This window comes from Camelus ferus, chromosome 9 (assembly GCF_009834535.1).
Source record: "Camelus ferus isolate YT-003-E chromosome 9, BCGSAC_Cfer_1.0, whole genome shotgun sequence".
Taxonomy (NCBI): Eukaryota; Metazoa; Chordata; class Mammalia; order Artiodactyla; family Camelidae; genus Camelus; species Camelus ferus.
The window spans coordinates 60,079,780-60,093,956 of NC_045704.1; the positions used below are offsets into that span (position 1 = coordinate 60,079,780).

The window sequence follows — 14,177 nt, forward strand, 5'->3', positions numbered from 1 at the left end:
GAATACACATAGATTTTGTGGTTTAGACCTCAGAGCTTCCTGCCAGAGCTTTACAAGCTTTAGCAAGTCTAAGCAGCCAGGAGAAGGCGGGCGGATGGGACCACAAACAACATGGTACCAACATTTCAAAGCAGGTGCCTTCTTACCATCTATTGATTTAGAACCTCAACTGTAAACTGTTTTTTTTTTTTCTCCCCCACTTCCCCCAAAGTACAGCTAGCATGACTGCTTGGTGCTGGTGGGGTCTGACCTTTTAATAATGGTCATTTAAGACTTGGGATTTGATTCAACTGAGTTGTCTCTTAGCTTGCCCTTCTGTACATTGTCTGGGAGGCTCACAGAACCTCCAGTGTTCATGGAGTCCCCTCTTTTGAAGGAGAGGTCTACAGATCACTGTGATCACGTCTGAGCAGTCAAGGAAATGAGACCCAAACAGTTATGGTTTCTGGTGTTTCTCGTTGAAGTTTGCTCATAAAGGATTTCAATTCATTATATAAATCTACCAATAGGTTGTGGGTCCAGCTTTGCAGCTGAGACCTGGGGAGTGGAGTCTGGTTGTTCTAGTGGGGATTAAGGTGGCCCAGTTAAATTGGGGTGACCCAATTTGATCCTGCTGTCACACCCCACTAACCAGTCTCTTTTGCATTCAGCAGCTGGATGCTGGGCTCCTTTCTAACAATGAGTAAACACTGGGGTCAAGTCAAGGCTTTTATTTCACTTCTATTCCTGAGACAGTGAGCAGCTGTCCATCAGGCACATAAGAAACCCAATAGTGTCCCAAACAGGCAGGCTGCTCGCAGGGAGACACAGGCACAGCGACCGCTTGACATCTGACACCTGCACGTGGTCTGAGGCGATCTCTAGGATTTTGTACTCAGTCACTGATCATCCTAATATTTGCATTTTTATTTTTCTCTTCCTGGTGTGGTAGAGGTCTGTGTGGAGGCCAGAGATGCCAGACGTCAGATCACGTGGCTGAGTCAGAAGGTGCAGACATGATAGTGGCTCCTGAGCTTGGGAGCTGGCGATCAGGGTCTACTCATAGAACACCCGTGATGGAAGTGCGGGCGTGCACATCTGGAGTGGAGAAATTCCACAGTGCCTTCTCCGAGAAAGGACCATTCCTATTGCTTTTCATTAGAAGAAGGTGACAACTGAGTCAGGAGACAGTTACACGTTTTCTTCGGCTTCACGGAGAGGTTTAGATTGAACTCGAGGCTTGGGGAGGGGAGGGCCTTTTTGCTGGTGACCTTGTGTTCCTGGGGTAGGAGGAGGCCTCTTTTTCTGTGCGTGCTGGCACACGGGGGCCAGGAGGCCCGGGACGATGAGCAGGTGCCTGGGGGCGATGAGCAGGTGTTTGGGGACGATGGCCAGGTGTTGGAGGAGTTTGGGACATGGCTGGATTTGGAGGAGTTGAACCTGGAATTTGGTAGGACTTCCGTCCCCTTTCCTCGGCGGGGGTCACTCTGTTCACTCCTGTCTCCAGCTCCTCATCTGCAACAATAAAAACCTCTGAAGAGTTTTCTTGAAAAGATATGATCAAGATCAATGCAACTATTTACTGAGCATGCCTCCTATGTACAAGGTGTCATGCCAGCTACTCTGGTGCACGCGATGAGGAAGCAGAAGCCACCTCTACCCTCCAGAGATTCCAGGTCTTGCAGGGGAGACAGAAATGCCCACCTATCAAGGGAGAGTGAGAGTCCAAGGCTTTAGAGAACTCAGGGAGCCAAAGGCGAGATGTGTGAAAGGCTTTAGGTCTCTCGAGAACAAAGTGGGCACCCAGACCCCAGAGCCCTGACTCCAAGTCACCCCAGGGGCCACACCTTGAGAGCACCTCAGGGTTCTAGCCCTTGTCATGGGACCTAAGTAGTCAGAGAAGACATTGTCAACTACCTGCCTTCAGGTGGGTCTTTCTGTTAGATCTGCCTTTCCCCCAGTTCTCCTGTAATGTGACCCACATTCATTCTGGTGAGGGGTTGGGTTATATGCAAGGAGTTTTTAGTTCTTAGAAACAATAGTTTCCCAGAAATTCATAAGCAAGCGCAGTCCTCTTGGGCTTGGAAAGAAAAGAATTCCTCCTCTGGTCACCCCTCTGGGATTTTCTGCTTTCTGTGATGGCAGTCCATGAAGACAGGCCCACGACTCACAGTAATGTAATTTTTCCTTTGCTGTTTTAAAATGACACAGGAAATCTGTGTAGATTCTCAGATGCTCTAAGCCTGGAGGTTCCCGCTGGCCCGCTGGCCCTCTGGCCTCCGTTGGGCTACAGGTTGGGTAATCTGGTCCCTGTGCCCAAAGCCATCATTGCAGTGCTCCGGAGAAAGCTCGGAAGAGGGGCTCTCCCGGGGTGCATGAACCGCTGCTCACGTTGGTGCAGGGGTGTGAGGCTTAGGAAGCACACGCCCGCTCTGAGCATCGTCCTGCAACTTTGGGTGCTAATGCCAGTTCAGACGGCCTCTTTCAACTGCTAGAAATCCAGGCCTGGGGGCTTTAAATCTGAAGACTCAAAGTCAAACGTTGTGGTTTTGATGTGGAGAGGCTGGTGTGCTCGAAGCACAAAAGTAAAATGCACAGAAAGGGAGAAACAGTTTCTGTGCCACCTTTGGTGCCTCCAGGTAGCAGAGGTCAGGCCAGGAGGCCCCAGGAGAGGGCTCTGGCAATCCCAGTTCCCAGCTGCAGGGCAGCGGGCGGTCCTTTTGCATCTCCATACGGCAAGCTTGGGCTGGCCGTTTGCTTACTCTTCTGTTCACCCACTGTTTTGTTCATTTGGTTTTTGAACATTTTCCCCCCATCTTCTAGGTGTTAGGTGCCTGTTGCTAAGTGGCAGTGATGGCTCAGACACAAGCATTGTCCTTAGGAAGCCAAGCAAGTGGCTGCAACGACCCGAGACTGCGAATCACAATGTCAGTCTCTGGTGAGGACCCAGGGCCACCAGAGAGGTGCAGACAAAGAGCCCCATGAGTTCTTGGAGGAGCGGGGTGTGGCCAACTGGCTGAGGCCTCAGGCTGGCTTGGCTCTGTGCAGCCTGCTGGGTCAGAGCAGGACGGGGGACCTGGAAGCCCATGCCTGCAACTTCAGCCCCTGCCCACATGGCTGCTTCGTGGAATTCCTCCAACCTCAGTGCTCTCCTCCCTCCCCATATCTCCTGGTTACTCAGCCCTGGGCCAGGACTAGATTGAAGCAAGCAGGCGCCCAGGGCACAAAACCAAAGAAGGCCTAACTCCTGGGGTTGTGCAAGGGCAGGGTCAACTCTGAGGGGGAAGATATCCTCAAGTTTTGCACCCTGAGCTCCAGGTTCACCTTACCCTCATCCTAACTCAGCCTCCTGGCCGTAGAATTTGGGGCACATCGTTTGACCTCATTGAATTAAACTTCTGTGTCTGAATGAATATTATCTATCTCATAAGGTCACTCAGAAAGTTGAGTGAGATAATGAATATAAAGAAATATATATATAATATAAATATATTACAGAGATCAGTGCCTGGTACAGCCAACTGCTTTGTCAACTTGAGCCAATCATCACGCTGGCCAGTCAGCCTGGTGAAAGTAGAGATTGCCTTGTCTTAGGTGACATGCAAGGTCCACCTTGGAAGGATGCGTGATCTTTGACCATTAGGCAGAGAAGGAAAGAGCCTCTGCAGGGGGATGGGGGGCCGCGAACTGCCAGAGCAGGGCCCAGAAGTGAGGAGGCTGTGGGTGCCGATGGGTCTCCACCAACAATTCTGTTCCCCTGGAGCGGAGAGTGTGTGTGAGACGGTGGTGGAAGCGCGGGGCCATGCTGGGGGCAGGGGTGTAGCGGGACATGAGGCGGAGGGGCAGTGGCCTGAAAGAGACCTGGGGAAAGATGTCTAATTTGAGGAAGCCAGAGCCAAAGGTGGTTCAAGGCCACCACTGCCTGGGGAGGTTCAGACCAGGTCATTCTTTGGGTGGTCCCGGAGGCAGCTGGCAGGGACACACTGGGCCTGCTCCTGGGAGAGACCCCGTGTAGGGGACCCAGTCCTGCTGTGAATGGGAACTTGCACAGAACCTGAGGGACCTGCCCACCTGGCCGCATGTCCTGATGATGGCTGGGCAACACTTGAAGGACCCAGCTGCAACATGGGGTCCCAGCACCCCCGCCATTGTCCCAGCACAAGAACACCATTATCCAAACATGCTGCCTTGGTTGGCCTGGATACCCCTTGAGCCAGCTCCCCACTTATGAACATAACATTTTCATTCTTGGTGGGTTGTCAGGCCTGATTCAAGGAAGAAACACTTGCAGCCCTAACATACCCCCTCGAACAGCCAATTGGAAAGGGGTATTAACATCCAGTTTGGGAACAAATGTATTCCTGTGAGTCCCCGGTGCCCTGAAATTTTACCTGTATTCCCAGGAGCTTGGTCCTCAACACATCTCGGCCACCCCCTCAGGAGAGGACGAGATGTTTGTTCATGGAAATGGAGTTTTGAAGCTAATCTTTTTGCCCACGTAGATATACGTGGTTCACTGGAAATCTGTCCACAGAGCCTCACACTGAGTCAGCCTCAGGTGGTGGATTCCAGTGAGGCCGCCTGGATTCAGCTTCTCAAAGCTCCCACATTGTCACCACCGAGAATTTGTTTTTCAAAAATCAAGCTAACCACAAAATGGAACAAACTGTAACCGCCAGTTACAGCCCTGACATTCTGAAACTACCCGTCTCCATTATTTTCTTTCCAGACTCTGAGCGCCAGCCCCATGAGTTGTTTCCACGGGGATTTCACGCGGGCCTGCAGGGGGACGGCAGGGGGGAGCTTACCGTTTCTCCTACGGCTCTGTTTTTTCCTCTTGCTGATGTAGAAAATGAGTAGTGCCACAAAGACAAGGAAGACGGTGCCTCCTCCGCAAATGCCAATGATGAGATAGATATCCAGACCTTTCTCTGCAAGAGGAATGGACGTGGGATGGAAGGGGTGGTCCTGGGCAGAGGACCATTTCTCTGCTCTGGCCAAGGACTCTTGCCTCCTGCCGTTCAGATAAAAGAGCTCAATGTGACTTCTACTCTCACAGAGGCCAAGCTCACGGAGGCTGGTGGATTCTGTCACTGCCTGAAGGGGCACCGGGTCCAGGCTAAGCCCCTCCAAAGGCTCCTTGGAGGACTGCTCTCCTGGACCAGAGATGCCTGATTCTTCATGTGCCAAGGCGCTGTCCCCTGCCCCCTATCAGGGAGAACGTCACAGAAGTTTAGATCTGAGAAAGAGTTTAGAGACTAGTGTCACCTCTAGCTTTGCAGACAAGGCCCAGAGAGGGAGGATGAGTTGCCTGAGGCCACACTGTGTCCTTTCCTATGTGATTCCTTTAAGCAGCCCCTCATCTCCATGTTCCTGAACTATTTATCCAGCTTCATTTCTGGCTGCCCTCCTACAGCATGATTTTTTTCCTCACCCTCTTGACCAGACAGTTTCCAAAGACTTGGGGGACATGTTTCATGTGTCCAGCCCAGCTCTCTGACCACAGATTTTCCCCAAACTGTGAGAGAAACTCAGACACACAGTGAGTTAGCAGCAGGTGTTGACTAGACCGTCAGCCCACAGACCTTCAGTTGCCCTAATGCAGTGAGGATAACAATGACTTTGTGTTAAGAGAAATGGCTCTGAGTGCAGGCTCTACTAGACAAGAGCTGTGTGACCTTTGGCAAGTTATTCTACCTCTCTGAGCCTGTTCCTTTCTTTGAAAAACGGAGATCATGCACTTAGATCACAGGTGACTGTTGGAAGTCAATCAGATAATGAATGTGAAAGTGCTTTGTAAACTGTAAAACTACACGCGAAGACAAGGGCCTGCTCTGACTACAGCTCTGTGCACCGGCGTTTCTGGGAGCTGCTTCCCGGGAGGGGTGCTGGGCCGCCTGCCCCTTTGTGAGTCAACAGCAATCAGAGAGGCATCAGCTGGGGGCATGGGTCAGGGTGCTCGTACATCTGGAGAACAAATGGAGCTCAGCTCGGAGTCACAGGGAAACCCTTCTCTGGCCAAACGTTCCTAGGAAGATGCTGTTGCACGTGAAGCCAGGCCGGCCCAGGAGCAAGCCAGAGGCTCAGAAACCCAGCTACACAGATGTTCCGACGGCAGTGGTTTGTCGATCCTTGCTTTCTTTCCCAGGTCTCTCTCTGACCCAGAGACACAGCCTCTCTATGCGCTGTGGATGAAGGGGCTTCCCCTAGAGAAACAGGCATAATCCTAACCTTCTGTGAAGCTAGGCAGGGAACGGAAGGGGGGTCCCTTAGGCTCTGCCTGCTCGCAGGAAGGGCCAGGGCTGATGGCGGCCGCCTCGGGCTGAGCCGAGGACTTCCCGGGGTCTGGCCTAGAGGGCTGGGGGGCCCAGGGCCGGCCTCGGACAAGTTGGGAGCATCGGGCTAAGCCATGCAGCCACTTGCTCGTCTTCTCTGAGTCCTCAGACAGGGTGACCAAACCCTTATCTGGGCACCCTGGGGAATGTAGGACACAGTCTGGTCACAGGTGTGTCCAGCCAGGCCCTCCGGGTGCTTTCTGTGGGGGACGATCCAGTGTGTCTTGGACGGAGGCATCTGTGGCTCTGTCATTCAAAACTGTGTTCTCACAGTCGCTAAATCCAGCCACACTCCTTCCTGGACTCCTCCTTGGAGATAACGTGCCCGTGAATTTACATGGGGGAGTCCTTCCTGGGTGTCCAGACCTGTGCCTTCACCCTGGTATTTTGCTTCTAAGTTCATACTCGTCTCTTCTGAGCCAAGTGGTTAAGTCTTGTCATCGTCCTCTCTGCCTTGACCTCGGCCTTTTATTTTTACTTTTAAAAATATTTTATTTATTCACTTTTTGTTTTGGTTTGTTGGGGGGGTAATTAGATTTGTTTGTTTGTTTGTTTGTTTGTTTATTGTAATGGAAGTGCTGGGGATTGAACCCAGGACCTCGTGCATGTAAGCACACACTCTACCACTGAGCTGTACCCTCTCCCTGGCCTTGGCCTTTTAGGATGAAACCCTTTAAGGGTCCTCAGGAGCAGCCTCATCCTCCCCAGCCTCCCCCTAAGTATTCCTCCCATCTGTCTAGTGGCTGTTTCTCAGGCTAGCTCCACTCTGCCCCACAGAATAAGGGACTTGAAGGTTCTAGGCGTCAAACCTCGGCTTCCTTCAAAGCCCTTCCTCCCTCCGTCCAGCCCTACTGCGTGCGCATTCTTTTTTTTTTTTTTCCAACTGTTGGGATCTAATTAAAGTAAACATGGAGTAGGGTTGGCAGCTAAAATACACAGGATGCCCAGCTAAGTCTGAATTAAACAATGAATAATTTTGAGTATAAGTATGTCCCACGCAACATTTGGAACATTTACACTGCCTTTTTATTTGCTAAATCTGGCAACTCTAATCAAGGGCCTCCTGAAAGGGGACAAGAGCTTGAGTAGTCGAGAAGGGGCCGTTCATTCACTGTGTCGTAGTGACGCGGTGTGGGGGGGACACAGGGATGACAGGTGGACGAACAGGAGGTGAGGGCATGCTGCTCTAAGTGTGTGACGGGCAGACCCTAGGAGGGTCCCCATTGATCCCAGCCTCCTGGTCCTTCCCGCTGGGTGCAATCCCCCCCCCCCCCCGACTGAACGTGGGCTGGCCTTCCTGAGTGACTGCTCGTGGACAGAACACAGCAGAAGTGACAGGATCTCTTCCGCTCCTGAGATTAAGCTGTAAAAGACCATGGCTTTTGTCTCGAGCACTTGCTGTCACTCTCGCTCTGGCTGCTCTGAGGGGAGCTGCTGCCACACTGGGAGGCGGCCTAGTGCCCCCCCCCCCCAGTAGTGCCTGCACCTGACGGATGTGGCTGCAGCCCCTGCCAGTATCTTGACTGCAGCTTCGGGGAAGACTGAGCCAGAACCATCCCACTAAATCACTCCCAGATTCAGGTCTCACCAAACCTGCGAGACAATAACTGCTGGATGTTTTAAGCCGCTAAATATGGGGTCATTTGTTATGCAGCAGCTGGTAACTTACTCAGAATGTGCATAAAAAAGCCTTAATTCTGACTTCACACTAGCTCGGGCTGCCCCCTAGGGTCACTGACCAGACATAGTCGCTGTAGAAACTCAGGGCCTCTGGCCAAATAACTATTTTTTGTTCAGTTTTGCTTCAAGGGGACTGACAAGACAGCATTGGAAAAATAATCGCAGCGTATCAGATGAGTGACCTCTTGGGGTTCATAGGGCTTGTCTTCTGTGTGGACCAGAAGGCTGAAGCCTAGAGACGGGCAGAAACTCTGTCCAGGTCATCTGTTCCATTTGGACAGACCAGGATAGAAGTCTAGGCTTCTGGCTCCCAACCCAGAGCTGAGTTCTACAGCAGGCTGCCTCCCAAAAATTATTTCTGGGGGTCGTGCCAAGCTGGGGGTCCAGGGAAGAAGAACTGGTCCTGGAGTCAGGATTTCCTGGTGCTGGCACCAACGCCAGGCTGTCTGCTCTGAGGCAGGGAGAGCATTCCTACACTGGTTCACTGTCCTCCCTGCCCTCAAGCTCTTCCTCTCCCCAAGCCCCTAACTCCCAGGGTTTCCACAACCTTTCTGCCCCCCGTCTCTGATAGGAGGTGCTGGCCATCTCCCATCCAGAAAGCAGTCTTTTTTGCTCCCTTCTCCATCGTTGCCCTAGGAGTCACAGTCATGGTCACTGACTAGCCGAGGGATCATGGGCAAGTCAGTTTGCCTCTCTGGGAAGTTTATCTCTGTAGGAGATAAACTTTTCAGCTCGTTTATCTCTCCCATTTGACAATTCTTTCTTCTAGAAGAGAATCTTCTGAGTTGCCTGAGTTTAAATTGCGCTCGGTGGGAGGACTCCCAAGATGGGTAACCCCAGAACACTAACTCCTCTCTCCTCTAAGGCGTCCCTTGAAGGGTTCCAGGGGAAAGAGGTATACTTTCAGGTCTCATCCTGAGCCAAGGCTGCCTCCCAGCTCAAGCACCCATGCCCTGGAGCAGTCCGCTGCTGTGGGCCTGGAAGGCTGTGTTTGTGAAGTGAACTTAAGGTGTCTGCCCAGTGCCCACTACGCACCTGAACACCTGATGGGCATCGCGTTCGTTTCCTTGCTGACTTCGTTACTTGACACGCACTTGACGGATGCTTTCCATTTGGTGTTCCACTTGTATTTGATGATCTGCTGATCTTCCCTGACCTTGGACTCATTTATGTACAGTTCTAATTTAGAGCCATTTACTCTTGCTGCCTCACAGATCAGGGTTCTGTTGGTACAACTCCAGGAGATCACTGGTTTTGAGACCATCTCTGAAACAAAAATAAAGATCCAACTCATACTAGGCAATTTATAGATTGTAAAAGATGTACCTGTTTATACAGGGGAAAGTGAGTGAGTTTGGGGCCAGGAAACAATTTCAAAGACCCCTAGCTATTGTCAACAGTCATTTCTATTCTATTTTATTTATACGGCACATTCAGAACACGTTTATTTCCGATAGTTTATAGATACCTTATATTAGTAAAAAAAAAAAGTCATTTCAAATATTTATGTGGTATTTTATATCTTAAAATGTGTCCACACGTATGATCACATTATTCTAAGGAACAGAGAGGCCAATGTTTTCCTTCCTGTTTGCAGATGAAGTGCCCAAGGCTCTGAGGTTAAATGGATGGTCCAAGGGTACACACTGATAAATGGGAAGTCAGGAGAGGAGCCCACTTTTCCAAGTGCATGGTCAGTGCTATGGGTAAAGGGTTTACCACGCCCCATCCCCTTATCCTCAGGTCCTAGGATGCGGGACTGGCGGCCGGGTGGGCAGTGCATCTAGTGCAGCTGGGAGCTTGACCTTGAGGAGTTGGTACGCGTGTGGCCTGAGGCCTTGGTCACAAATGAAAACCCCCTCCCCCAGCAGGGTCCTGGGAGCAGGGGCCAGGTGTGCAGTTCAAGCTCTGAGGCCGAGGGGAGAGAGCCCCTCCAGCCTCCCAAAGCTGCTCGGCCACACCCTGCACCCCACCGAGCTCACTCATAGGAGAAGGATGAGAAGGACATCCCCCACCTGTCACAACAGGGACGACATGTGACACAGCCCTGGCACGTTGATCATACCGACGATACTGGTGGTAGTTGTTACAGCCACAATCGTGCACTCCTTGCCTCTCCTGACACAATACTGTTAGAAGGCTGCATCACAAAAGACAAGGCCGTGGCCTTGGCATCAGTTGGGGAGGGTCCAGATCCTTCTTTACCACCTCCGAGCTGTCCAGTCAGCTCATTCTTTTCTCATCCTTTCCTCTCTGTCCCCAGACTTGCCACCTTTCTCATTCAGTGTCTTTCCATTCATTATGCAAATACATAAGTTTTTTCTTTTTTTTGGTGATTCCCTCCCTCCATGACTCCCAGACAACAATGTCTTCCCCATGAACTTTCCCACCAAATTCCATCTCTTTCCCAATATACAGGCATGCAGAAATTAAGTTTTCTTCCTATCCCAGAACTCAGAGTGACCCAGAATGAAGAGGGTGGAAAAACATCATCCTACAACAAGACAGGGTCAGTGGAGAGTCTAGGAGTTGAGCCAAGGCATTTACTTGTCTCTTCAAAATGGAAATACTACTTATAAGAGTGACATCACTGTACAAATTGATAAAAATACCCCCAAAATTTCAAGAAGACTTAAAATCATTTGCTATTCTACTACCCAGAGTCAACAATTCTTAAAGTTCTGATGTATCTCTTTAGCAAATGTTTTCTATGCACACATGCACATAAATGTCTTAAAAACTAAAACTGGATCATATTGTTTGTCTGCCTTTTTTTCCCTTTACTGATCTATTTTGAAATTCTTTCCATTATAAACACCAAGAAATACACATCGCCACCATCTTCTTAAATAATATATTCTTCATTTAGTTAATAAGTTTCTAACTGCTGGGGACTTTAAAATCCCTTCCAGCATTTCACTGATATAAACCACCCAGGGATGAGCAGCCTGTCAAAGTCATACATTTGTATACACCCTTTCTGTGAGATAGCTTCCTACAAGAGGTGTGCTTCAATCAAGCGAGCACATCTCATAGGTGAGAATCCTTAACTCCAGGTTGCCAGGACCAACGCCTTCTCTACTAACATCTGCTTTTAAGGAGCCTTCCACTGCCTCTTCAGTTGGCGGCAGTGTTCCCTTGTTAAGGGGTTGTGGGTGCCCAGATTGGAGTCTGAGCAGCATGCAGGAACAAAGAGATGGCAGACAGCATTACACTGAGGAAGCACGATTGCATCCCAGGTGCCCGAGGCACCTATGCTAAGTGTTTCCCTGAAGTCCTGTCCCCCTGAACATCCCATAGACTTATTTTTATGAAAGTTAGACTCAGAGCACACAGGGAATTGATCCAAGACCATGCGGCAAGTAACAGTGATCGGACTGCATATTGAATGCTGGACACACACACACACAGCAAGGTGGCTATCCTGTCATGGAATGATCTCCATCTTTTGGCCAAGGAGTGAGGGTTTATTTTTGAGGTCATGAAAACATTCTAAAATTGACTGTGGTAATGGTTGCACAACCCTGTGAATATGCTAAAAGCCATGGACTCACACACTTTAAAGGGGTGAATTTTATGGTATGTGAATTACATCTCAGTGAAGCTGTTTGGGGTGGGGAGGGGTGTCACTATCCTTGCTGAACACAACCTTGGGTTTGGGCCCCGACTTTGCTCCTGTCAGGCCACTTCCGTTCCCTTATAGATAATAAGGGGGTAATAACAGCGACCTCTCAGAATTGTTGGGAACCTCAAATAAGATCACGTAGCAAAGCACCTGACACCTCGCCAGTAGCCGTTATTCTCACAGCACTGCCGAACGAAGCACGAGTGTGAGGCTCAAGCTCAAAACCAGACCCTCGAGTCCGTGCTGGCAGAAGTCATGCCAGCCGCGGTTCCCAGAGCCCACACGCAGAGGCCCCTCTGGCTCCATTCTGTCTCGCCCGCCCCATTTCTGGAATGCGCGCTCCCTTCTGCCGCGGGACTAGGGTGTGGAAAGCTGTTGCTTGCAGGGGAGCTGACAGTGTCTGTGATCGTTGCAGTGGGCCTGCTGTCAGGTCCAAGTGCTGAGAGCAGGGCTGGAGGTGACCCTAGGTAGGAGGCGGGGCCCCCTCTTTGGCAGCATTTTCTGTGTGAAGCACAGAAGTGTTTATTTGCTCGCTGAATCCCTGGCTCGTGCCTATGCTGGGGTTCCTGCTTTCTTCTCCAAGCGAAGCACAGCTTCCTCTTCTCACTTCCGATCCAAGCCTTGCCTAGTGTCCCCTGAATTTGTGGCTTCCAAGTCACTCCACTCCCACTTCCCTTCCCTCTCTCCCAAGCTCAAGACGCTTTGTTCATCCTTTCTCAGTGTAATCATTCTTCAGGCGTTTTACTGGCACCCTTTAGTCTAGGCCAGTGGCTGTCAGCTCTGGCTGCGCATTAAAATTACCTGGGGAGTTTAGCGCCTGCGATGCCCCGGGCCCCATACCAAGGAACCCTAATTTAATTGGTCTGGGTTAGGACCTAGCACTGGTAACGTGAATAGCACCTCAGTTGATTCTAACGTGAAGCCTGAATTAAGAATCACCCAGCAGGTCCTCCCTACTTCACTTGGATGAGAACAGCAGCGCCCTGGCTAGTCTTCAAACATCCATTGGCACTATCCATTCCTGCCCTCCCGGGACGTGCACAGACACACAAAGCCACACCTTGTGTATTTTCTATAGATATCAGCAAATACCATCTTCCACCTTTGATCATGCTGCTGTTGAGCAGATTAGTAACAAGGGCTATTCATCCTTAAATTCATTATTTCCAGCCCTTTTCTGCCTTACAACAAACTACTCCTTCAGGACATCCTGGCTGGACATTGTCTTTCAGGATGGAAGACCCTCTAGTCATCAGCCAGCCTCCCCTCCCCAGCCCCACATCGAGCTTGCTCCTTCATTGTCCACTTGGCATGGTCACGTTTTTCTTCTGCCCATCTATCTCCCTCCCCTTAATTAATACCATCATCATCCAGATTCTTCACTCAGCTGCGCATCCCACAACCACGGAAGAGAGAGTTTGCGATGTGCAGACTTGAGGGTCTATGAGCTGTGGATTTCCACATGTGGAACCCGTCTCTCCCACAGGACTGGAGCCTGCACTGAGGCAGGAGGAGAGCATTCAGTTCCTTTAAGGCTCCCTCAAGGCCAAAGTCAGGGCTAGGGACATTTCTTAAATGCTATTCCCCAACCTGCTAAACAGTGCCCATACTGAGGTGGAGGAATTTAGAGACCAAACACTTACCTAGAATCTTCAAATCGAATAGTTTGTCCAGCACGTGTTTTCCTTGTGTGTCGTATACAGCTACCTTGTAGGTGTCTCTATCAGTGCTCTTCAGATCTTTAATTTTCAGAGTCCCATTTGTTAATATCATGTATCTGTCCATTATCTGCTGAGGTGTCTTGTTTCTTTTGAATTGTGCGACCTTGGTTCTGCTTCTGGACCACTGTATATCATCTATAGAATCACTCATTTGAAAATCAGGAATGTCCAGGCTGATGTCATGGTTCAGGACACCAGAGATGACCTGCTTATTTTCAGAGACTGCACCTATTAAAAAAAAAAAAAAAAAAAAAAGACAGTTACTGAAGTCGTGCGAGCCACTGCCAGGGAAAGCTGGGCTGTGACCTCTTTGCCTCTTCCACTCACTTCATGGTCTCCAAAAAAGTTTCTAATGGTGACAATGGAGACCCACACATCAACTTACCTTTAGTGGAAACAGTGAAAAGCAGAAGGCAGCTGGCTAAGATGTTACATGCGAGGCTCATCTTTGGTGTCAGTTTCCTTCTTGTGATTCTGAGCTCCCTTTACAAAAGGAACTGAAGTGAGACCAGTGGAATCCACCCCCGAGAGCTTAACCACGTGCCTCTCTTCTTTGCTTCTTTACAGTAATCGTAGAAGATGCACGCTCACACACACGCGAGCACACAGGAAAGCAAGCCCGCTCAAGTGTTCCTTTGCCAAAGCAGCTGTGTTTATGAGTGTGTGTTTCCTTATCATATTTCACTCCTCATGATGACCTTAGATGGGGTTCATTTCCTCCATCGAAGAGAAGAGGAACTGAGAGTCTAAGTAAACCATGCAGGATCGCCCTTTAGTTAACAAGGAGACAAATTCAGCCACACGGCCCGTCTTCTAACCATTCTGTGGCAGTGCCCC

General features: G+C 50.2%; 1 protein-coding gene across 1 annotated transcript; it reads right to left on the reverse strand.

The window, feature by feature from the left end:
• Positions 1-695: 695 nt before the first annotated feature.
• On the reverse strand, positions 696-13,972 carry CD2 (CD2 molecule). The gene is given in 6 exon segments (XM_006172508.3): positions 696-1,296; positions 1,298-1,494; positions 4,788-4,910; positions 9,030-9,260; positions 13,263-13,568; positions 13,726-13,972. Coding segments are annotated over 6 exon segments (1,044 nt in total). The 5' UTR covers positions 13,787-13,972; the 3' UTR covers positions 696-1,170.
• Positions 13,973-14,177: the final 205 nt, after the last annotated feature.